This window comes from Heterocephalus glaber, unplaced genomic scaffold (assembly GCF_053883595.1).
Source record: "Heterocephalus glaber isolate CG9 unplaced genomic scaffold, H.glaber_assembly_v1.0 deba00000901, whole genome shotgun sequence".
Classification (NCBI taxonomy): Eukaryota; Metazoa; Chordata; class Mammalia; order Rodentia; family Bathyergidae; genus Heterocephalus; species Heterocephalus glaber.
The window spans coordinates 2,223,032-2,247,303 of record NW_028258171.1 but is presented as its reverse complement, the minus strand read 5'-3'; the positions used below and the strand labels follow the sequence as shown (position 1 = coordinate 2,247,303).

The 24,272-nt window shown below is 39.1% G+C and overlaps 1 protein-coding gene across 1 annotated transcript; it reads left to right on the top strand.

Annotated features, from left to right (window-relative positions):
- Positions 1-983: 983 nt before the first annotated feature.
- Fbxo33 (F-box protein 33) lies at positions 984-23,703 on the top strand. Its single transcript, XM_004862754.4, has 4 exons — positions 984-3,501; positions 18,654-18,764; positions 19,279-19,964; positions 21,690-23,703. Exons 1-4 carry the CDS (start codon positions 2,912-2,914, stop codon positions 21,959-21,961), a joined length of 1,659 nt encoding a protein of 552 aa, XP_004862811.1. The 5' UTR covers positions 984-2,911; the 3' UTR covers positions 21,962-23,703.
- The last annotated feature ends 569 nt before the right edge of the window (positions 23,704-24,272 follow it).

The following is a 24,272-nucleotide window of genomic DNA, read 5'->3' as shown; positions in this document are numbered from 1 at the left end:
GATCCCTGCCAAAATTCTGCTTGTATAGATTAAAAAAGAGAGTAAAGATCAATGAGGTTAAGCAAACCTCATTTTGATCATATCAAAACCAAAAAAGACAAAAAGATATCAAGATCTAGCCTTGCTCTCCCACTCATTCCATTCACAAATACGTATTAATATTCAGAAGAGGAAAAGCTGTAATAATTCATGTTACTCTCTGAAGCCATTAATTAAAACAGGTAATAAAAGAACTAAGAAAAAAAAAAGAAAAAAAAAAAAGAACTAAGCATTTTTTTCTGCCTTTCCAACACGAGCTGTATTTCAGGGTAAATAAATGTTCCTAGCTGATGAAAGAAAGTTTCTGCTCTACAGGAGAATGCAAACTAATAAATGTAGACAGAATGGAAGAACAAGAAATTATCACTTTAGAACCCCTGATAAAATTATTTGGGCAAGAATTACGAATTACTGTCAAAGCCATTAAGTGAATGGTTGATGGGAGAGTTGGACATTCGTAGGGAAGAAAAATAACATTTCACAGATTACATTAAGAAAGAAAACAAAATTTTTTAAAACAACTGATGTTTACTCAAAAAAGATACTGTAGGGCTGGGGATTTAGCTCAGAGGTTCCGCTGCCTGCCTCGAAAGCTCAAAGTCCTGAGTTCTATCCCGGGTACCCCCCTCCCCAAAAGATACTGTAATTCAAGGTAAGTTATTAACATTATCTACCATAAAAATCTTAAAATCTTTTAACTTTATCTGTGAACATTAATTTCCACGTTTATAAAATATACAAGGACTAGCGGCATAAGCTGAACACTAACAGAAAGGCGGTCAGAAAAATGTGGTATCTTAGGGGCTGGGGATTTAGCTCAGTAGTTCTGCCGCCTGCCTTGCAAGTGAAAGTTCAATCTCCAGTACCAAAAAAAAAAATGTGGTATTCTACAGGACAATTAGCCTGGTTCTTTTGTGTTTTTTCTTTTTTTGTTTTTTAACCCTGGTCCTTTTGGAAAATCAGAATGTAAAAAGTAAATTGCGAAAATAATGTCTGTTAAAAATTTAAAAATTAAACCAGGCGTGGTTTGACACATCTACAATCCCAGCATTCGGGAGGAAGGAGGATCGCTGAGTTCGAGGTTAGCCCTTTTCAGGAAGATGGTTTGAGACAGGATCTTAAAATATCATTCAGGCTGGCCTGCCTCAGCCTCCCGAATGCTGGGATTACAGGCATGTACCACCATACCCAGCTTTAAAAGATTAATTTTAAAATTAATACTCAAGTACAAATGTGGTCCTTAATTGGATTCTGGACTAGGAAAAGAAGCTATAAAAGACATCTTCGAAAGTACTATAAATTTGAATATGGAATGTGAGATAATATTCAAAATATTATTTTGTTAGGTGTGACGTTATTTTTTGTTCCACAGGGATACGGTTTTATACAGATGCACACTGAAGTGTCAAGAATATCTAGATGTCTGTAGCACATCTCAAAACACTTTAATGAGTTTAAGAAATTAAACTTCAAGTCTCAACTTCCTGACTCACTGCTATTACCACTAACTGCTGATTAAGTATTAAGAAATATTTACACAAAACTCCTACAGCCCAGGGTTCAGAGAAGTGACCCACTGTATTATACACTGTTTTGTTTGGTTCTGTTTAAACAGTTACGAAGTGGAAGAGAACTCAAGAGTAACAAAACATTGTAGCAACCTAGTAGTAGGCGCCAGGTACCAAAGTGCAAGAATCGTGAACGAAGAGCTCTGCCCTTACAGGGCAGAGAACACTCACAGTCACTTTCTCCATGTTCACAAGAGAACAACACAGCTCCAAAATTCTAGTGAAGGTTTTGAAGCAGTAGCCTCCCTAAAACAATCCTCAATTATAACATAAAATCACTTAGTCCTTTCTAACTTAACAGCCCTCTACCAGTTAACCAGTTGGCAGGTTGGGTGGAAGTTAAGGGACAATGTTTCCAAGATTCCTCCCCCGTTAGCCGGGCCCAACTAAAGAAAGCCTCTAGCACCCTCAGCTTTTGCCAAGGTATGCCTTGGAATCTCCCTAGGCAGACCCCGGACCCTCCCTTAATGCCTGGGACCTCTCAGACTCCTCTACCATCCACCCTCCCCTCTCCACCCAAGAGGTGGCGCCGTCACTGCTTTCCACTGCGGGGGCCCGCAGACGCTAGGAGGCCGACGACTGCCCCGCCCCGCGCCGGTCCGCGCACGCGCACGCGCCTGTCAGGTTAGCCCGCGACTCTGCCGGCTGCTTCCCGTAGGGCGCAATCTCAGAAATCCCTGACCCTGTGGGCAGATGGGACCACTGAGAAAGAGCCTGCATGCCGGCACTGTGACTCATAGTCCTCAGCCCAGCCACTGAGACATGTGTGAAGAGAAGCGTCAAGACCTCTCACACTACGCTCAGACCTCAACACTTCCACAGACCAAGTGCCCAAGTCTCCCAACTTAAAGCACAGAGGGCCGTCCAGTGGGGCTACCTCCCCACCCCCGCGGCACGCCGCCCGACTGCGTGCGTCAGGGGTCACGTGCCGCGTCTTCCTTTCCTCCCGGCAACCTGGCGCTCCCCTATTCCGGAAGTCCCGCTCGTCCGCGCTGGGCCCCACCCACTACCGGTGACGTCAATCTCAGCGCCTACCACTGCCCCGCCTCCGCCTCCAGGCGCGGGGAGGGCTGCCGTTTCCTTTCTATAAACCCGGCGGCTTCCGGGCCCCTACGCGGTACAGCCTAGGAGTTTGGAGTTACTAACTGGGTGGGCTCTGGAAGCGTGTGAGTAAAGCTTGAAAGGCGAGCGGCTGGCTGGCTGCAAGCCACCCCCGCAGAGGCCTTTCCCCCTCTGCGCAACTTGCGCTCCACTTGGTTCCGCCGAGACCCAAGACGGTTCCGCCCCCTTCTTCCTTGTCATTGATGTTGTTGTTCTTGTCAGTGCCGCAGCCCCGACCGCCGGGAGTTCGAACCCGAGCCGGGGCCGCCCGGGTGGTGCGGTGGCGGCGGCAGCTGCGACGGCTGCGGAGGCTGCTCCGGGGACTGCGGGGGCGGCCGGGGGCCGGCGGCCGGCGGCGGGGCCGGATGGCTCTGTGCGGGCAGGCGGCGGGCGCCGCGTCGCTGCCCAGCGAGCTGATCGTGCATATCTTCTCCTTCCTGCCCGCGACCGACCGGCTTCGGGCCTCGGCCTCCTGCTCGCACTGGCGCGAGTGCCTGTTCTACCCGGCTCTGTGGCCCCAGCTCCGCATCTGCCTCCGAGTCTCGCCCGCGGAGCAGCCCCGGCTCGAGTTCCTCATGCGCAAGTGCGGCTGGTTCGTGCGAGAGTTGCGTGTTGAGTTCGCCGCCGAAAATTACCTGAGCGGAGGCGGCGGCCCGGGCGACGGAGGTGGCCCGGACGCGGGGACCGGAGGGGAAGAGGTCGAGGCCCTGCAGCTCTCCTCCCGCTGGCTGGAAGTGCTGCGCACCTACTTGGAGCTGGTCCTGTGCGTGCTGGTCAGCATCCGGAACAACAGGTAGGTTGCCGTGGGCCCCGCCCGGACTCCCTGCGTCCGCTCGCCCGGAATAGATTCCGTGGGACGCGCCCGGCCGGTGTCGGTTATAACCGGGCGACTTCCCTTAAGGCAAAAGGGCACAGTGGGACTCGTCGGCGTGCTTTAGAACAGCGATGGGCACGGTGTTTGTGAAACACCGCTCCTGGCACTGTCCCATTCATCCTCTCCCCCGGACGAGAGAGTTGAGGCTTGGAGGATGAGGCCTGTGAGAGAATCTTTACCTGGGTTTTCTGACGCTAAATCTGACCATTAGAAGTAGATAATTCGTGGTGGAGGAAGGAACAGGCATACTACTGGTGTTCCATAGTTATAGGAGTCTAGCTAAAAGAAATCTTTAACAGCCATTCTCTTACCCAGAGTAGTTTTGATAGCCTGGGCCGGCCCCAAAGAGTAGGAGGAGTGTTTGTTAAAGGTACTGGGGGAAGAGGTTGATTTTCGGGGTTGGAAGTCCCTCCCCAGGCACCTCCAGACCGAACTTCTCCCCAGTGATTCACCTGAAAGTAATACAGGACAGCTTGGGGATGGGGGTTAGAGAGCTGGCTGCAGGGATAAACATGTCCTGGGCCTGGTTTTGCATCTGAACTTTATCTATGGAACTAACTTTCCACGTTCTGATTCAGTATCCTAGTCGACATTTTCTTTCTCTGTCATCCTCTCAAAATCCTATTAACATATTTTCTGTATTTGGATATTCTAACATTGTAATGAAGCTCATAAGTTGGAAGAAAGTTGAAAAGCAAAAAAAACCTTACATAGTATAATGGCTTAGCAGTACATATTCACATTCATTTCTCATGTGAGCCTCTAAGTAACCCTGTGAATCAGTCTGAGCAGTGGTTATTATCCCATTTTATAGAAAGGAAACTGATGTTTAATAAGGTCAAGTGATGTCTATAGCTCCATAATTCTTTGTCTGAATCAATTCAAGGTAAGCATTATAGTGCCAAGTTGTATTCGTAGCGTGACTCCATTGTTTCAGTGGCCTATTTCCCCAGCTTTTCACACCAAGCCAGTCCACTTCCTTTAGGTTAGAAATCGATTCTAATCATGTTGGAGACATTTTCTTACTGTGCAGTGTATGGCTAGTGGACCCAGAAGTAGGAAAGACTGAGTCAATGAGAGCATTTACTGGTGAGACCAAAATTGGGCATGAAGTCATTGAGTACCAGTTAGATTTTTCTGTTCTGAAATCAGCCCTTCTGTGCAACTGTACAAAAAAATGCATGTCTCTGGTCCAAGTAAGAACAAATCTCTTCAGTGCCAGGTCCTTTTAGGTGTTTTAATAACCATTTGGGTGGATGGATGGATAACATCATGTATGCATAATAGTGGTATATCACATCTTCCCTTTGTTGTTTAAATCTCTCCTCCATTTCCACAGCCCTACCACTTTTATAAGCATTCCAGGCTGCCTGTCTGTAAGACCACTTTTATCTGGCTTTGAGTCAGTTATACTTCTATACAAATACAATATTGTCATCCTTGATTTGGAGATTTTCTTCTCATCTGCTATAGAGATGCAACTGCATGTTGTGCTGGTTTGGCAGCATATATATTACATGTGTCTGAAATTAAAGTGTAGTATAACTGCATGTATTATTTGTACTAACAATATTTCCAGTGGTTTTTTTAAAAATTAGTTATGTGTTTGAAAAAAGAACCTCACTTTTATTTTTTAAAATGTCTTGAGATACTCTGATAATATTTGAAGTGTTAATACAAGTGGTAAAAATATACATAAGACTAGTTTCCTTTAAGTTTTAGCAAATTTAAAAATGTTTTAACCAAATTGTTTATTCAGTAACTCTGGTAAAGCCTAATATTTCTTTCTGTAATCACAAACTACAAATTGCAGGCTTAGTTGAAGACCTGAAACATAATGTATAACTTCATTTAGTAGATTTTTTTGTTTTTCAAACCATCAAACTTAATAACTAATGAGAATGAACATTTGACATTGTTCTTTTTTACTTTTCAGTGGGTTTGCTTTGAGTTCAGCTCCTCTATAAGTAAGAGGGTAGTATGAATCACAGCATATCATAAACATTCTGTTTCTGAGCTTTGTGCTGAGTTCCTTTTATATAATTCATACGATTTAGACCCTTAGTTTTGTTCCAGTTATTTTTATGTTTCTCAGGAAAGGAACTAAAACGCTAGCCTTGAATTGAGAGTCATTTTCAAAGGTACTGAGGATAATTGCCATTTTGTTGTACTTTATTCCTGGGTTTCATATGCATATGTGCTGTCAGATGGTGATGAGTACCATACTGATATCTTAGGTGTTAGGAATGACACATATTCAGAGAGGTCTACAACAGCCTCTGAGAAAGTAAAATACAGCCCTTCAGGTTTTGGAAATCCTTTCTCTACAGGGGGATAGGTTATATGTATTCTTGATAAATAATAAAGAATAAAAATAATTATGTACTCCGTTGTATTATAGATTAAATAGGCTGAATTTTTTTTTTTTGGTTCTACACCAAAATCATACCACATTCAAAACAACAAACTCAGAAATGCATTTATAGCTTTTAATCTAGTTGACAAGTTGAATACTGACTATTGAAATACTACATTTCAGCCAGGTGAGGTGGTGGAGGATCACTGCAAGTTCTAGGCCAGCCTGTGCTACGTGATGAATTTAAGGCCAGTCTAAACTACATAGTGAGACCCTGTTTCAAAAATCCAAAAGAAAAGAAATACATTTCAGACTGCTTAGGAAAAATGAGTGTTCATTATCAGTAAGATTTATAATACACAGTAGACTCACTAAAAATACTTATTAGCTGGGCACAGTCCTAGCTAATAAGTAATAAATACTTACTAGCTGGGTACATACCTGTAATCCCTGCTACACAGGAGGCTGAGGTAGAAGGACTCCAAGTTCAAGGTCAGTCTGGTAGCTCAGTGAGATCCTAAGCCCAGTGTGAAGGTCCTGGATTCAGTCCCCAGTTTGGGGGGTGGGGGAGGGTCTTTCACAGTAGCCACGGGCATATTGTCATCATTACTTTGTTTTAGCCATCATTAGTTATGGACTGTATAAATACTTTACATAAGCTTTTCTTGAATGAAATACAAAATTGCAGTTAATACTTGTTAATACTGTAACGTGCCAGAGAAATTGTATATGAGGTTGATTTTCTTCTTAAAATTCTGGATTATAACACTCACCACATGTATGTGGATTGACCATTTTCATGATTGAGTCTGCTTCTGTACCTTCTGTGTTAGCTTTCCATTATTCTAACAAATACCTGAAATAATTAGCTTGTAAAGAGAAGAAAGGTTTTATTTTGGCTCACAGTTTTGGAGGTTTCAGTCTTTGGTCTTTGGTTGGGCCGCATTGCTTTTTGTCCGTGGTGAGGCAGTAAATTATGGTGGGGAGCATGCAGAAGAGCAAAAACTGCTTGTCTCATCCAGAATGTGAAGGAGAGTGGAAGAGAAGGAAACCAGAGTCCCACCATCCCTGTGGAGAGCACTCCCCCAGTGACCTAAATATTCCCACTAGGCCCCATCGTGAAGTTCCCTCTAACTCCCCACAGTGTCACAGGCTGTGGACCAAACCTGTATGTATGCATGGATCTTTGGAGAGGACATTCCAGACCCACACTGTAGCACCCTCTTAAGCTAAAGGGTCTGTTATCCTCACATTTGGTCTTGTTGATTTGGCATATGGTGAAGCAGAGTATTAATTTGTTTTGTTTCCTCAGTATCAATCTACCAAGACATAATATTTAAGGCCACTTAAAAATACATCTTAAAATAAGTTAAAAATTCTCTGGACATTTCTTATTACTATGTAACAGTGATGGGAAACCTTTTAGAGACGCATGCCCAAACTGCAACCCCAAAGCCACTTATGACAAAGTGCCAACATATACTGAAGTTTTAGCTTAGAAGAAACAACTCATACAGTAACATCTTTTGTCTTAAAAAGAAAAACAAATAACACACATGCCATAGGTTTGCCACCACTGCTAGATAAGATGTTAGGGAATGCCTTGATGATTTTTATCTCCAACTACTTGAAGCCTTATTTTTCTTGAAATATGTTTCCCATCAGAGGTAATAAATACTATACACTCGTAACAGCATTTCACTTTGGCAGCTTGGTTTATTATTATTTACTTAAAGTCTATTTCTGTAATAAGCACATTGGGATTCTTACTAGTCTACACTGCCCAAGTTGTAGATGCCAAAAGAGAAGAGAGGTATGACTGTGCATTCCCAACAGACTCCTCACCTTAAACTGACATATGAAATTGGTTCTCTAGGGATAGCCTCAGGGTGGCTTATTGAGAAACGGATAGATGGAGGATAATATGTAAAGCTAAAAAGGAAAAGGAAAATATTTTTTGTTAAATGAAGGTGTTGACGTAATTATTTTCATTTTAATATAGTATTATTCCTAAGGCAACCTTGCAAAGAGATCACTCAACTTGACCAATTTGTATAGGATCTGAGATGATAGTTACAGAAAATCTAGCGTTTTTTTCTTCCAAATATTGAGAGCCTACTATATGTCAAACAGTAAAGACAAGTTCCTTCTCATGGATCTGTGTTCTAGAGGGGAAAGGCAAAAACAAAGGAAAGAAAGGCCATTTCAGTCATAAAAATGGTAATGAATGAGGACCATAACAGTGACAAGGTGACAGCATTACATAGAGCAAGCAGTGCAGGAAGACCTCCTTTGAGAAGACATTTGAGTTATACCATGAATGATAAAAGTGACCCATCTGAAGAGCTCAGCAAATAGCATTCCAAATATGAGAAACAAGGCTGAGGATGTAGCTCAGTGGTCCCATGCCTGCCTGGCAAGCACAAGGTCCTGAGTTTGATTCCCAGTACCAAAAAAAAAAAAAGAAAAGAAAACCAAGTGCAAGAAATAACAAGCACCAACGCAGTTAAACCAGAAACGTGTTTGTTCTGAAGAAGTGTCAGGGCCATGACAAATGAGTGTGAGAGTGGTGTCATGGTAAGTTCTAAGAGGTGGAGGGTTCTGTGGGCTTGTGCAATGTTTGGATTATATTCTAAGAATAGAAGTCATTGAGAAAAATTTAAGGATAGGAGTAATGTGATCTAATTTACATTTGAAGTAATGTGATCTAATTTACATCTAATCACACCGGTGGGTGTGTAATGAATAAGAGGGAGCAAGAGAGGAAGCTGTAGACTAGTTGGGGAGCTATTATAATAATCTAGGCAAAAGATGAGAATACCTGGGGCTGTAATGGAGACATTAGATGGAGAGAAGTGGATGGATTTGAAAAGTAGATGCTGATTGCATGTGGATAGTGAGATAAAGGAAGAAGCACATAGTTTTCATTTCTCTTTGAGATTCACTTTCCTGTAATTGTTAAATTTTTCTTTTAATAGTATTAAATGGCAATGGTAAATGTTAATTGTGTTCATCGTGTTGAACTATATCTCTTACATATAACTTGGGATTTGGGGATGATGGTAATTATAAGCTGGAGCTTGTAAATTCTGGGAAATAACTTTAGCTAATAAGGAACACTATTATAGATGACTAATGGCTTATTTCTGCACTCTAATGTTGAGCTGTCCAGAATGATAGCCACTAGGCACATACAGCTATTTAGATTTTCAGTTAAATAAAAGTGAAGATTTAACATGTCCCAGTTATGTTATGTTTAACATAACATTTCAAGTGCTCAATAGTTACACATGGCTCATGACTACTGTGTTGTACAGCATAGAATAAAACATTTCGACCCGTGGCAGAAAGTTCTACTGGGTAATATTTCTCTAAGGTGTTTGGTTTGTTTGTTTGTTTGTTTATTGGGGGGGGTGGAACTCGGGACCTTGCGCGCGGCAGGCACCCAAACCACTGAGCTAAATCCCAGGCCCAAGTGTTTGTTTTTGTTTATTTCATTTGGCTGTAGTTGTTCATTGGCATTTTTGAGAAAGGGAAATGTTATTAACACATTCACAAAGGGGCCATAATTTGTATGATTTGCTGCCACGGGGCTTGAACCACCAGTGGTACATACATGGCTATCTCATCAGGAGGCTTTTTATTAATTTGATTAGTAAAAACACTGATAGGAAATGATTAGATATCTGGGCCAGCGATTTAGCTCAGTGGCGCCACACCTGCCTTCCAAGTGCAAGGTCCTGAGTTTAACCCCAGATGGGGGGGGGGGGGGTCAAAAAAACCATGAATCTTGAGGACTACAAGAATGATTCAGCAATGTGTATGATGAAGAAATGATTAGATGTCTGAACCACAGGAGGTTCAAGGTGTCAGGGATGTGTTAAAGCGTGTTATGTTGATGTAAAAACAGTATCGAACATGAACTAAGGATAGAATTGACTGGAGAAGTTCATGCAACTATGTAGATTATTTTAGCTTTTATCAGTTTAGGAAAAGAAAAATTATATTTTATAATCTCTTTTGGCATCAGTAAAGGTTTTCAACGTATGATTATCTTTTTAATGAACCAAGTTCTTTGGTCTTATTTCCATAGCTAATTAGACCTAGCTGTTTTAAATCTAAAGTGGCTACATTTTTCATTTTTCCATTAGTTTTTCTTATTACATCAAAGAAATAATTTTTGATCCTCTAGAATGAACACAATTATACCAAAGTTACTACCACAGATGAAGTGCCCCAATTCTGAACTACAGAAGGAAGAGCAAGGTCATCATTTCTAAGATCTTAGAAGCTTTGGGTCTCAGTTGTGTTAAATAGCCATCTGCAGTTAGCGATTAAGAAATATTGTATTTCTTGGGGACATAGGTTAATACTGTTTTCAAAGAATTGACCTATTAACTCATCTGTAGATGTTTCTAAGACTACCATGATTTGTGATGGGGAAATTCTTGTGCTAAAAAGAAAAAAAGATACTGCTTTACAGTGGAATTGTAGTATGCAAATTTAAGTCATATGTTTTTCTGTAACTATGGTGGAAAAGATAAGTACAGGCCAAGTGTGGAGTGTGTGCTTGTAGTCCCCAGCTACTTGGAAGGCTAAGACAAGAGGATCCATTGAGTTCAGGATCAGTGTGGGCAGCAGAGCAAGACACTATCTCTCAAAAAGAAAGACAGTATCTCAGGAAGGAAGGAGAGGGGGAAAGAAAACAAATCACTGGTTGTAAGGAAAGAATTTTTATTTTGGAGGGGCAAATAGGTTATTTTAGAGGAATACCTAATGTATAATATAGCTGCAAACTGGCCTGCACCTGACATTTGTGATATGTGAGGTGTAGCTAAATTGACTTTGGTTTTTCTTATGAGCTAAGAGAAACATACTCTCCCACAAATTGTACTGAGTGCTAGGTCCTATTTTAAGAACTGGAGCAGCAGCAGTGATGAAAAAGCTCTCTATCAAAAGGGAGAAAAAGTCAGCACAGAAAGAAATCCAATTTTTAAGCTGTTGTGAATACTTGGAACTCTGAATCACTACCCCACATAAACATTTTTAAAGTACCTTTGAAATCAACCAGCCTCAGATGAATTAAGAAGTACAATTCAGTTTAAGTACTAAATATCAATAAACCATACAAATTGTTTTTAAAGGCTCTTTTTAATAGAACTTATTCTTTTTTTTTTTTTTGGTACTGAGGATCGAATTCAGGACCTTGCGCTTGTGAGGCAGGAGGCAACACCACTGAGCTAAATCCCCAGCAGTAGAACTTATTCTGGTACTAAAAGATGACAAACAAGTGAAATATATAGTAGTCAGTTGGTAATTTGTGCTATGAAGATAAATAACAAGGTGAAGGGAGATGGGACTGGTAGAGACAGGAAGGAGTGTTGCTGTTCAAAGTACAGCCCTAAGGAAAGGGCTCAGTGCCGAAATGTTACTGAAGGGACAAGGAACGGAGGGCCAAGCCCTGTGTCTGGGGGAAGTGATTTAGACAGAAAGTAGTAGGAAGTGGAGTGGCTCTGCAGTGGGACTGGGAGTCTGGCTGGCATATTTAAGGAGCAGTATGGAAAGCACTAAGATGTAGAACCCAGCTACATAAGGGGAAGGTGATACAAAATCTGTAGGCCCTTAATTAGGCTATGGTAAAGTCTTTGACTTTTGCTCTGAGATAAGCAGCAATCAGTGGAATTTAAGCTGAGGAGAGGTGTGACCTGGTATTTCAAAAAGATTGCTCCAGGTTCCCTGTTGAGACTAGGGTAGAAGCAGTGAACCCGGGGTGGGGGGTGGCCTGTTGTGGTTATCCACATAAGTGAGGTGATGGTAGCCTGGGCCAGAGTGAGAGCTTCAGAAGAGAGGAGTAGTCTGATTCTGTATTTATCTTTTAGCTAGAGGCTTTCTAGAAATATGGAGTATAAGCATTAAAAAATTAGATAGTTCCTCTGCTAACATTTCATGCCCTTTCAATTGCTATTCCGTAAGTATCTAAAATTAAGTTTTATGGTTGTTGTTCAGATTATTTTCTTTTTGTATTTAACTGTTTTTACTACCAAGGAGTGTAAACCACCTCCCTGTTCATACAAGCCTTATATAAGTTTGGGCTACACTATTGAATTTCTCGAGAAACTTCCTAGTCTCCCTAACTATCATCACTTAGAACTTTCCTTTTCTGTATAGGAAAACACTACTCTGGAATTTGCCAAGGTCTGACCTTCCTATGAGTTAGGGATTCAAGTGACGGGACTGAGTAGAAAGGAAGCAGGTGGTACTTCAGACAAGTGTTCTTTCCTCCCCGGGACCCAAATTGCTGGCCACATCTCCTGTAACACAAGGCCGGCTGAATCTGTTTCTGCCAGAACCTCATCATGTTACTCTTCTGTTATGTCACTCGCATGTGGACAAGGAAAGGGGGAAATAGGGGCCAGAGTTGGACTACCTTCTCCCCTGGCTGCTTATTCACATGTTGCTAATAACTTCAGAAAGAATCCCACTCTTAGAAACCTTAAAAGGATGATTTTGGATCAAAGCAAAGAAGAAAGACAAGTCTTTGATCCCAGAGACCTATCAGAACCCAGGCATCTGCCACAGGCATCACCACCATGCATACCACCATGCTGCAGAGGCTGTTTAGATGTGTTCTTGACATCCCTTAAAACCCCACCTGCCCTGTTCAGCAGAATAGCAGTGTTCAGCATCCCTGCCAGGAGACACCTTTGTTAATCCTACTTCACAGATGGTGGAACTGAAGCACGGAGCACTTGAGTGAACTTGCCAAGGTTACGCAGAAAAATGATTGCCTTATTTTCTGATTTTTCTTGTGAAATTACACACAAAACTAAACACACCAACTCCCATTATAGCCAACACCTAGATTCAGCAACTTAGAGATTTTGCCACATTTGCCTTATATCTTTCCAGACGGATATCAATTTCTCTTTCCCCTCCAAACTAAAGTATGTAGCTCTAGGGCCGGGGATTTAGCTCAGTGGTTTCGCTGCCTGCCCTGCAAGCGCAAGGACCCAAGTTCGATCCCCAGTACCAAAAAAAAAAAAAGTGATAAAGTATGTAGCTCGAAAAATTATAGACGTGTGTGTGTGCACGCATCCGCACCACTAATGCTCCTAACAGTTATCAATAAAATCTTGGTATCATCTGGTTTTTTGAAACCCATTTTTCCACTCAAAGAAGTTTATAAGCTCATGGATAGTTAGACCTTAACCAGGATAACTGATTCACGTCATTGACACACTATACCTCCTTTAGTAATTGAATAAGCAGAGTAGGAGGGGAGTAGTCCATAGGCTGGGCTGCTAAGTGGTAAGTGCTTGATGATGTGATTTAGCTCTGTCTGGGTCCTATGAGTTTTTAAAATATGGCTAGAGAAGAACACAATTAAGTTGAAGAAATTCATTCTCTTTGGTATGGCCTTTTGCATGCTTTAGAAAGGTTTTTAATAAGCACCGTTTATGACTTTGTGCTATTTTACAGTACTTCCTGGGATTTACTAAGGGGCTCGTAAACAAGTTCTATCCTATTAATATTACCATAGGAACCAAGCCGAATTAATAGGAAAGAAAATATTTCTCACCAATTGTAATGTTTTCTTGGCATGTTTTTGTTACATGCCTGTTGAGCAAGTGTATGTTGTGGACATTCTGCAGGAAAGAACACTTTTTACTTTAGTTTCACTTGCTATTCAACAGTAAGTAATTGAATGAATAAATAAAACTCAGGTCACAGATTAACTTTTTATTAAAAGGTTATGTGACACAGTTGGTGTTAGTATTGTTTTTTGTACCATCCCCTAGCTGCAAAAGGAGACATCTATTTATTGCCACAGTTCAGTAAGTTCTATTCTAGTGTTTTTGCCTACGTGTTCTTTTTAGTCCCTTCATTACCATCTGAAACAATAATGAACAATGCGGAGGCCACCTGAATTTTCCTTGGCTTGCCACTGTGATTTTAACATAATATATTTGAAAGCTGCCCTTAAATTGCAGTTATATATTTTGTTTTTCTGAATTTTAAAGTTAACTATTATTTTCCATATCACTGAATAAATTTTCATTTGGAGTGGAAAAGTAAGTACCTAAATTTTTTTTCTACAACTGTACATCATATACTGATCTAAAATAGGCCACTTATACTTTTTCCTGTCACTTTCAGTAAGACCACTGTATTCAAGGTATTTTAGTCATTAGAAACAGTATGAACAAAGTGAGTGTCAAAACCTGGATTCTCTAGTTGGCTGTGCCTTAACTAGTGCTAGAGTCTTACACAAATCACTTTTTCTTGTCTATAAAAAGATAAGATTGAATTGGATGATTCCCTAAGTCTGTCAGTACATCTGTAAGGAAAGTTTGTACATGTGTTGGTGGGCCTGTTATAACAAGAATGAACTATTCGCCTGTTAAATTTTACTGTGATTCAGTTTAACTTTTTTCAGTACTAGGCACCGAATTGGGAGGCTTACCCGTGTTAGGCAAGTGTTCTATCACTGAGCTTCAGCCCCAGCCTTTTTTATTATATTTTGAGACGGGACCTTGCTAAACTGTTCAAGCTGGCCTCAAACTTGGAATCCTGCCTCAGCATCCTCAGGAGCTATGATTGCAGCCATGTGCCTCCACACCCAGCTCAATTTTTTTAAATGATTTTAAAGTGAATGGTTTTTACAACAGTAAAAGCTATGTAAAGCTACTTTAAAATTTTTCCCTAAATTCTCCAATAATGTGTTTGTAATAATAGAAAATCTGAAAAATTTAGGAAAAAATAAAGTTTAAAACTCATTAGAGACAGTCATTGGTAAAAATGAACTAGATAATCTAAGGGAAATGAATAAATTCCTACAATTTACCAAACATACAACCTACCAAAACTGAGTCATGAAAAAATAAAAAACGTCATAGATCAATATGAGTAAAAAGATTCACTCAGTAATCAAAAACCTCAAAAGAAAAGCACAGGACCAGCTGGCTTCACTGCTAAATTCTACCAACCATTTAAAGAACTAATGCCAATCCTTCTTAAACTCTTCTAAAAAAATTTAAGAGGAAGGAACACTCTCAGATTCATTTTACAAGACCAGCGTTACTGTCATTTAAAAAAAAAAGAAAAGCCAGAGAAGGACACTATAAGAAGAAAACAAAACTACAGGCCAGTGCCCCTGAGAAATAGAGATGCAGAAATCCTCAACAAAATGCTAGCCAAGTGCTCTACCACTGAGCTAGGTTTTCAGTCCTCATTTTGTCATTTCTTAACATTATTTTATAATGTCTTATTCTAACACTTTGAAATAAAAATTATAAGTACATGATAGAGTTCATCAGAGAATAAACACTGTCAGGATGCAGTATATATTGTCCTTAGTACTTATCTGCCTTCTAAGCCCTAACTCCAACTTTCTTATAAATTGGAATCTGGGTATAATTTAGTTTAAATTTATATAAATGATAACACTTTAAAAACTGGCAGGGTGAAGCTCATCCTTCTAAGAACAGTTAATTTGGGTATCTTAGAATTTAAAATGTTTCTCACTAATAGTACTAATGCTAAAAGCCTTAGAAACTCTGAGAAATATACCATAAGATACCACTGTCTGCATGTGCTGCAGCTGAATTTCAAGACCTAGCTCCCCAAAAATGGATGATAATTTGAGCCAAAAATGACAGGTTTTTTTTTCTATATTAAAATAACCTAGATATTTCCTTACTTTAAAAATAAAAAAACTGCAGTTCAGAGAATTACTGCATTTTTGAACTCCCGACTTCCCATTCAGCGCACTTTCAACACTACCTTTACTTCTCTTGGGCATCCCTTTTAAACAGGCCCCAGGCCCCAGACCTGTCTGGTCACACACAGGAGGTGGGTGCATGTACTGCTGCTCCCCTTCACTGCATGACTACTTGAGCCCTGCCTCCTGTCAGATCAGCAGCAGCAGGAGATTCTCGCAGGAGCAAGAAACCCTACGTGGGTTGTGTACGAGCGATCTAGGTTGCTCACTTTTCATGAGAATCTAATCCCAAAACCATCATCATTCCCTCCAACCCCACACGTGCTCCCCATCCCCACCCTTGGAAAAACCAGTCTCTGGTGCCAAAAAGTTGGGGACTGCTGCTTTAAAAAGTAACATGACTCTTGCTGATTATAATGTTTATTTTGATGGTCAGTAAGGTGCTTTGTTCAGGCCAGTATATATGAAAAAGAAAATAATTGCAAATGCTTACTTTGTACCAAGCAAATATAATATTTAATATTTTCAACATTACTACTGATTATTTCAAGAAAAGTTAACCTACTGTGAATTTAACAGTGAGCATAAATCAGCAAATAGATTCTAGCTAGTAAAAACTATTGAGGAGGGATAAGTTTAGTTTAAGAAATAAATTGAATGGATAAATTTTTAACGCAATTTTGTAATACTAAGAATTGTGAAGTTCATTTGGGGATTAACTGTCCAGATTATTTGGATACAAACAAGGCACATACAGAGTCATGGTCTGGATGATACGGAATTTTAGATTGCTGAGCTGCTGAAGAAATTCAGTGGTGTTTGCCAATAAAATTCAAGTGCCTAGGACAATGACATTGCAAGGAGACTTTAGTCACAATTAAACAGGAAAGTAGAATTAGAAAAAACTTTTTTGTTTTAAAATCTGTAATCCCATATAATATCTGTAAGATAAGTAAATTAGGAAAATGTTTTCTTAAACCTTACTTTTAACTGCTCATAACCACATTGGAGATGCAATCACTATTTTGCCAATAATTGCCAAAAATAGCAATACTTCTTGCAGGCTGTTCTAATGCTGCACTATTATTTTCCAGACAAAAACTTAATATAGTTATGGAGGCAACTCATGGCGAGGCAAAAACTAAAACTTTTTCTTTGACCAAGGACTCTAACTACATCTGCAGCCTCGTTTCATTTCTTGTTCACTTGTATGCAGTCACCCTGGAGTCCTTTCAGCTCTCTGTATGTGGCTTTTGTCATTTCCCTGTAACACTCTGCTCCCCCTCCCCTCACCACCTCCCTCACCTGTAAGAAGCATTTAGCTTATCTAGGGAAGCCTTCTCTGAGTTAGTGCAGTGTCCCATTACTCCCATGTCGTGTGGTACCATATTCTTGTCCCTCACAGCACTGGGCCACTGCTGCAACCCTAACATGTACCATAGCACCTGGCACAGGGAGGTCTTCGAGGATGATCTGATTGAATGCATAAGTGAATTTGCGACTATTCCTCAAGCTAAATTTTAGAATCAAGCTTTTCGGTGAAATTAAGTTATTAATTTGGGATAATATATTAAAAATGGCATTTTTCATTTATTTAAATATTTTCTCACTTTTGTGTATTAAACATTTCATATTAAAGTTATTCTTTTATGTTATAAATGGAATATCTAGCTGGTGTTCATTTTTTGTTTATTGGGGATGGAATCTAGTTGGTCATCATTGCCATTTAGAAGTTTGCATTTTTATCTAGTTATAAAAGTGTTTGTGTACTTTACTTAGAATTTTACTGTTAGAAAATATGAAGTTATGGGCCGGGGATTTAGCTCAGTGGTTTTGCCGCCTGCTGCACAAGCACAAGGACCCAAGTTCGATCCCCGGCACCAAAAAAAACCCAGAAAATATGAAGTCATGTAAAAACTGAAAGATATTTACATAATTATTTTTATCTCCATTAATCATTAACTTTTTTATCATAAAACTGGGGAAGATTCTCTTTAGAATCTTAGTCAAAGAGGGGAAGGACTAAATGTATAATAGGTCATGTGAAATAGGAAGAAAAGGGGCAAAGGGGAAGGAAGTGGGAGGGCTAAGGGAAAGGATAGAAGGGAATGGGATTAATATGAGAAAATGGAAAAATAGGAACAAAATTTTTGTAAATAGGGAGGGCTGGAGGGGTTGAAGGGAGGGCTGGGCAAGGGTGAAAAACAAGAACCAAGAGAGACTATGTAAAGGTGCACATTTCCAATGATGAATGTCATTATATTGTATACCTAAAATGTACCAATGATTAGAATGAATAATTGATAATGTAAAATAGGAAGAAAAGGTCCAAAGGGGTAGGGGTAGTGGGAGGCACAGGGGAAAGGAAAGAAGGGAAAGGAAAAAATGATGAGAAATGGAAAAAATGGAAATAAAGTCTTTGTAACTAGGGAAGGGTGGAGGGCGTGAAGGGAGGGCTAGGAATGGGGAAAAAATAAGAACCAAGATGCATTATATAAAGGTACAATTCCCAATGAGAAATGTAATTGTGTTGTATACCTACAATGTACCAATAAAAGAATTTAATACAAAAAAAAAAAGAGTATTCCTTATTGGGAAAGCAACTTCTGGGCAGTCCCCACCTTTGACCATTTAACACATTACCTAGTTTGAGAAAATTTTATAATTAACATCTGTGTCATTTTGTTACTTATCCCTAATTCCTATAAGGCAGGTTTATTTCATATTGACGAAGAACTGAGTCTTAAGCACATTAAGAGACTTCTGTAAGTCATTAAAATATGAGATCTGAACCAGTCTTGATACTCAAATCCTTATTCTTTAAAAGTTTATGCTGTTTCTCCCATACTGTGTTGCTTTGTACTGTATGCATACAGCAATCTGAAAGTACTTAACTGGATTCCAAGGAGTTAAACACTTTGGCATATTTTTCCTTTATTTATATTTTCATGTATTATTCATTTAGAAAATCATTTTAAATAATCTTTTTTGTAGGAACCTCCAGAAATTTAGCCTTTTTGGAGACATAAGTGTTCTACAACAGCAAGGAAGTTTGTCAAATACATACCTCACCAAGGTGGACCCTGATGGCAAAAAAATTAAACAGTAAGTTATATAGGTAGTAGATAGGGTTTATTTTAATAATAATTCTAGCTTTTTCCATAAAATTACAAAATAAGCAGAATAATAATTTTTGTTTTCTAAAAGAACACACATGTCATAATAATGATGAAATACAGTAATCAGTATATGCCATTCCATGTCTTAAATCTTTTAAGACAAATCAGAATAGCTTGCTGAATAATTATTGCTACCTAAAATTATTAGTCTTTACTTGCCTGTGCTGTAACATGAGTTGTATGTCATCAGTCTTTTCTACCATACTGGTATAAAATACTGTTTTCCTTAGATAAGGAACATATTTTTATGTTTAATATTTCTATATGCTTAATATATCTTATCATATTTTAATGGTATTTATTATAGGTTGAATAGAAATTAAGTAATGAGGGAAAATATCTCAACATTACATGCAATTTATCACCTGTTTCAGAAAGCATTGTTAAAAACTTAGGGCTAGATGTTAGTGAGATCATTGTGGTTGTGTTTTCCTTAACAGAATTCAACAGCTGTTTGAAGAAATACTGAGTAATAGTAGGCAACTGAAATGGCTGTCCTGTGGATTTATGCTGGAAATAGTAACCCCAACATCACTGTCATCTCTCTCCAACTCCATTGCCAACGCCATGGAGCACCTGAGTCTACTGGACAACAACATTCCGGGCAGCAGCACTCTTATCACTGCAGTCGAGCTGGAGCGATTTGTGAATCTGCGCTCGCTTGCTCTGGACTTCTGTGACTTTACAGCTGAGATGGCGAGAGTCTTAACAGATAGCACCCATGTGCCTTTGCAGCGACTGTCTCTCCTGGTCCACAATGTTTCTGTGATGCACAAGTCTCTGGACAACATGCCGAACGATGAGCATTGGAAAGCCCTCTCACGGAAGAGCGCCACTCTCCGCGTCTACATAATGGCGTTTGATATCAAAAGTGAAGACATGTTAAAGATCCTGAAGCCCAGTATACCGCTGGAGAGGATCCACTTTGACAGCTACATCACTTGTGTTTCAGGGGCTATTGTGGATCTCATATCCAGGCAATATGACAAGTTCCTCACTCATTTTATATTGATGAATGATGTGATTGACACGTCTGGCTTTCCAGATCTTAGTGACAACAGAAACGAAGACCCATTGGTTTTATTAGCATGGAAGTGCACAAAGCTCTCTCTTCTAGCAATTCATGGTACGTAATTTTGTTCACTCTAATTTTCTGTTAGCATTACACATAAAATAGTTGATGCCCATAAAAAGATGGCACTGACTTCATAATGTTAACATATCTTACGACAAATTGATATATACACTCTTACGCTTTTTAAATTTGTAAAATACATCTCTTAGAAATTCAAAGTCATACCTCAGCCCGAAGCATTCTGCTCCAACTTCCCTCTTAACCTTTTTTCTGTCATGTATTTTACACATCCGCAGAAACCATTTGAAATTAATTCAGCTAAGAAAACATATGTGTATACCTACAGTAAGTATATTTCCTCTGAAAAACATTAACACAGAAGGAAAGGAAATATTTTTTTGTGTTCACTGCCTCATCTTTTAGGTAGATATTGATGTACTTGTATGATTTTTTTTAAATGATTCCACGGATTATGTTTATTTCTTAGTGGGGTCATTCATTTTAATGTGAACTATTCTTATTTTAATAAAGTTGCTATTCTGACAAATTGCAAGAACATTGTACTTCCTTTCTGATATTTAAAGACAAAAAATAGCCTGTAAGAATGTCTAACACTGTCTTTATTAGCTCAATTTCAGTATTTGGAAACTTCTTAGCCTTCGTATGTGTGGAATGAGTGTGTATTGCTTGTCATGTTTTGCTTTATAATTTGGCCAGACATCAGAGGTGGTATCAAAGAATAGATCAATGTGGAAAGTATAAAAAAATGCTTAAAGTGTTAAGTCAAAAATGACACTTTCTTTAAAAGTTAATTTAAATCATTTTTTTTTTTAGACAGGATGTCACTATGTAGCTCAGGCTGGCCTTGAACTCCCCGATTCTCCTGCTTCAGCCTCCGGAGTGATGGAATTACAGACACATGCCACCACACCTGGCTCTTTTTTTTTTGTTTTCCTTCTAAAGCTTTATTTTTACGTAAAATATAATTATAGGTGTTAAATCAGTCTTTTAAATTTTTTTTTTCTTCTCAGAAATAGCATGTTGCCAGGCATGGCACATGCCTGTAATCTTAGCACTTGGGAGACTGAGGCAAGAGGATAACAGAGTTCAAGGGCAGCCTGGGCTACATGGCAAGTTCAAAGCCAGCCTGAACTACATAACAAGACCCAGTCTTGTTCAATAACATGTTCGGTACAGGTGAAGCCCCCCTACCATCCATTCCTCTTTATTCTGTCCCAGAAGTTAACCGTTATTCTGAAGTTGGTACATAGCATTCCCATGACTTTTATACTTTACATATTTGCTACTGACGACTGACAGTTTATCTTCAAAGTTTAAAGTGTTGCTTCATAACTTTGGATTGTGAATCCAATTGAAAAATACTGATTTACTGTGTATTGTTAATATATACATAAATATGAAATAAAGATTTGTTCCTTATGCTACATCACTATCGAAAACTATTAACATTTATTTATATATACTTTAAATATCTTCTGTTTTACTGAATGAATATCAGGACTATGTCACCTGATAGTTCACCATGCACAATGGTGCTCTCGAAGACAGTATCCGACACGTAGCCTTTCTTGGCAGGGGAGGTGGGGTGCTAAATAGTCCAGGTTCTTTTTCTAATTTCAGTATATGTTTAAAAAGGAAAGACCAACATGATAAAAATTTGAATCTTAAGAAGCATTGAATGATGAAAAGACTATCTTATCAAAGGTACGTAATACAATGGAAGGCTCTAACTGTTGTCTTCTGCTTACTTTTTAGGTTACACGGTATGGGCACACAACCTCATTGCCATTGCTCGTCTTCGTGGCTCTGACCTGAAAGTGCTTGAAGTCACTGAAGAAAGCATTGATTTTGACCAAGGAGAACTGGCGGACCAGGACGTGGACCCAGTGCATAACCTTATTGAGCAGGTGTCCCTTGGCCTGGGCCAGCCTTGGCACGCGGTCATGGACATCGAGTCACTCAGTGTCTTCACTGAGCCAAATCGTCATTTTTACAGAGAGATGCAAACCTTCAGTGAAGACATTTAGCTTTTTTTAAATGTATAATTCCTGTGGTTACATATGCAAGTAGGGTCCCATTATTTTTTTTCAGTAGTGTGTATTAATCCCCTTGTGCTGTGTTTAATCAGTATTAGCTTTATAGAATTATATATGTATATTCTACTTCTTGATCAAAGAACGTAGTCGGGTATTGGTTTAGAAGTTTAAAGTGACACTGTATAGGGCTTTCACGGTTAATGGACTCCTTACTAAACCTTAAGGACATACAATGGAAGATTGTCTGAGGTTGCTGGCTAACTTTGTTTTTCACTGAGTTACTCTGTCTTTTTGATATTTTTATTCTTTGTGTATCAGAGTTCAGAGCTCAGGAGCCAAAATATTTTTATACGTATGTATATATATATATATCCATAGCCTGGTGGATTTGTATGCAATGCACTGCATCTATGTATTCCAGCAGCATTTCATTAACTTTGATTTGAAATGGAAGAGGGAAAGATACTATGGTCCCAAATGGTAATCTTTAACGGAAAGCCAATTAACTTGCATTACCAATATAATAGTTGATATCACCAATTACCATGGTGAATTTCATATAGTACTAGGATAGAACATTGCTTAATCCGTTTTTTTAAATGCATTTACATAAACATGAATACTCAGAATTGTTGGATTTTTTTAACTATATCTGACATTTTATTCATCAATTACATTATACATTAAGTTAGCTTTCGAGCCCAGATTTCAAATAGTGGAGGAAGAAAGAAGCTATTCCAGGGTAAAACCTCCAGAACAAAATCAAAGTAGAGTTATAAACACACATGCTTATAAACATTAGTCGTGAAATCCCTTGCAACGAGTCACTGGATTTTTCTCTGTCAGCACGCGTGTCAGCTGCCAAAGAATAGACTTAAATGAAGTGCCCACATGCTGGCAGGGGCCGGCCCATTCTGGCCAGCCAGATACTGCTAGATTGTAATATTAAAGGTCGAATTTCGACCTGTGGTACACAGCTGTGCTGTGGCTCAGTCAGCAACCTCAACTCTGAAAAAACAAAAAAAAGAAAAAAAACATGCACCTGTTTCACTGTGAATAGTGAATGTAAAGGAAAGAAAGGAAAAACTGAAAGCTTGTTCTATCATAGGTATGAGCTGCTATTCTACATGAAGAACATTCCATGAAGTATGTTTTAAAACCTTGTTATATCTGAGAGGCTTTAAAAGCCAATTTAACTGTTTCAGGGCAACCGCGGTACAGACGTGGTCTCTGTGAGACTTCCACCTGACCCCAGTTTTAAGTGGTACGAATGTTGTGCATTTAATGTTAAAGGACAGTCTGCAATAATAAAGTAAGTAGCCAACGTGGGTGCCCAGCAGTGCTGAGACCTGGCTGCTCTATTGTAAGCTTTGGAAACACAATTTATGCAACAGATGTCCAGATATGATTCTATTTATGGAAAAAGTTTATATGTTTTACAAATGGTTTTACCATCTTATATTAAATGACCTTCTGACAGGTGTGCACTGTTTTGTCTCCAGTGAGCACATACCATGCGGATTTTATACGTACATCAGTAGTGTGAATCCACTGGCACAGTGTGTGTAAATGCCAGATGTGGTGAGATTTTATCTTGTATATGTAATCAGATAAAATAACTCCTGACAGAAACTGTAAGGAAACCAGCTGAATGTTTGACCTGATGACTGATGTTGTATGGTTTATGTTAAATGTATATTCTTTTAATCAATGAATAAAGCATTAAAAAGTGATCATTGTAATATATTTTATTGTATGTGAAGCATGAAAACTTTTAAAAAGAGTTAAGTAAACTGCAATAATCCTTACATTGTGTATAATCATGTTAGCTGCTGTTGTATTCTGGTGCAGCAAAGCTTAAGCTTGGGACTATATCATAAAAAGTTAGGTTGAATAATTTAAAAGGTTTTAATTTTTTTAATTCACTTTGACAAAAGACAAGCTTAAAAGCAAGACATGACTGGTTAGCACAAAATCCTAGTGTATTATGCATTTAGAATACATTATTGATACAGTAAACATTTATAGACTATAGGCACTTTTTTTAAAATACTATATGCAAAAATACTTAGATTTGCTCATATTAAATACTTCATAAGTCCTTTTATTGTTTTGGTTTGATGATGTGATTTCTATTCTTGGTTGTTAAAATACACAGCTCTCATGGGAAAGAACATGTTTTCCTTCTTTTACCTTCCCTTTAATCACTGCCGAGTTTTCACTGGATAGTCTGGTGTTCAGAAAGAATTGTCCTTAGCACATACCAGTTCCTTTTTCTTAAACACATCTGACGCCTTTTAAT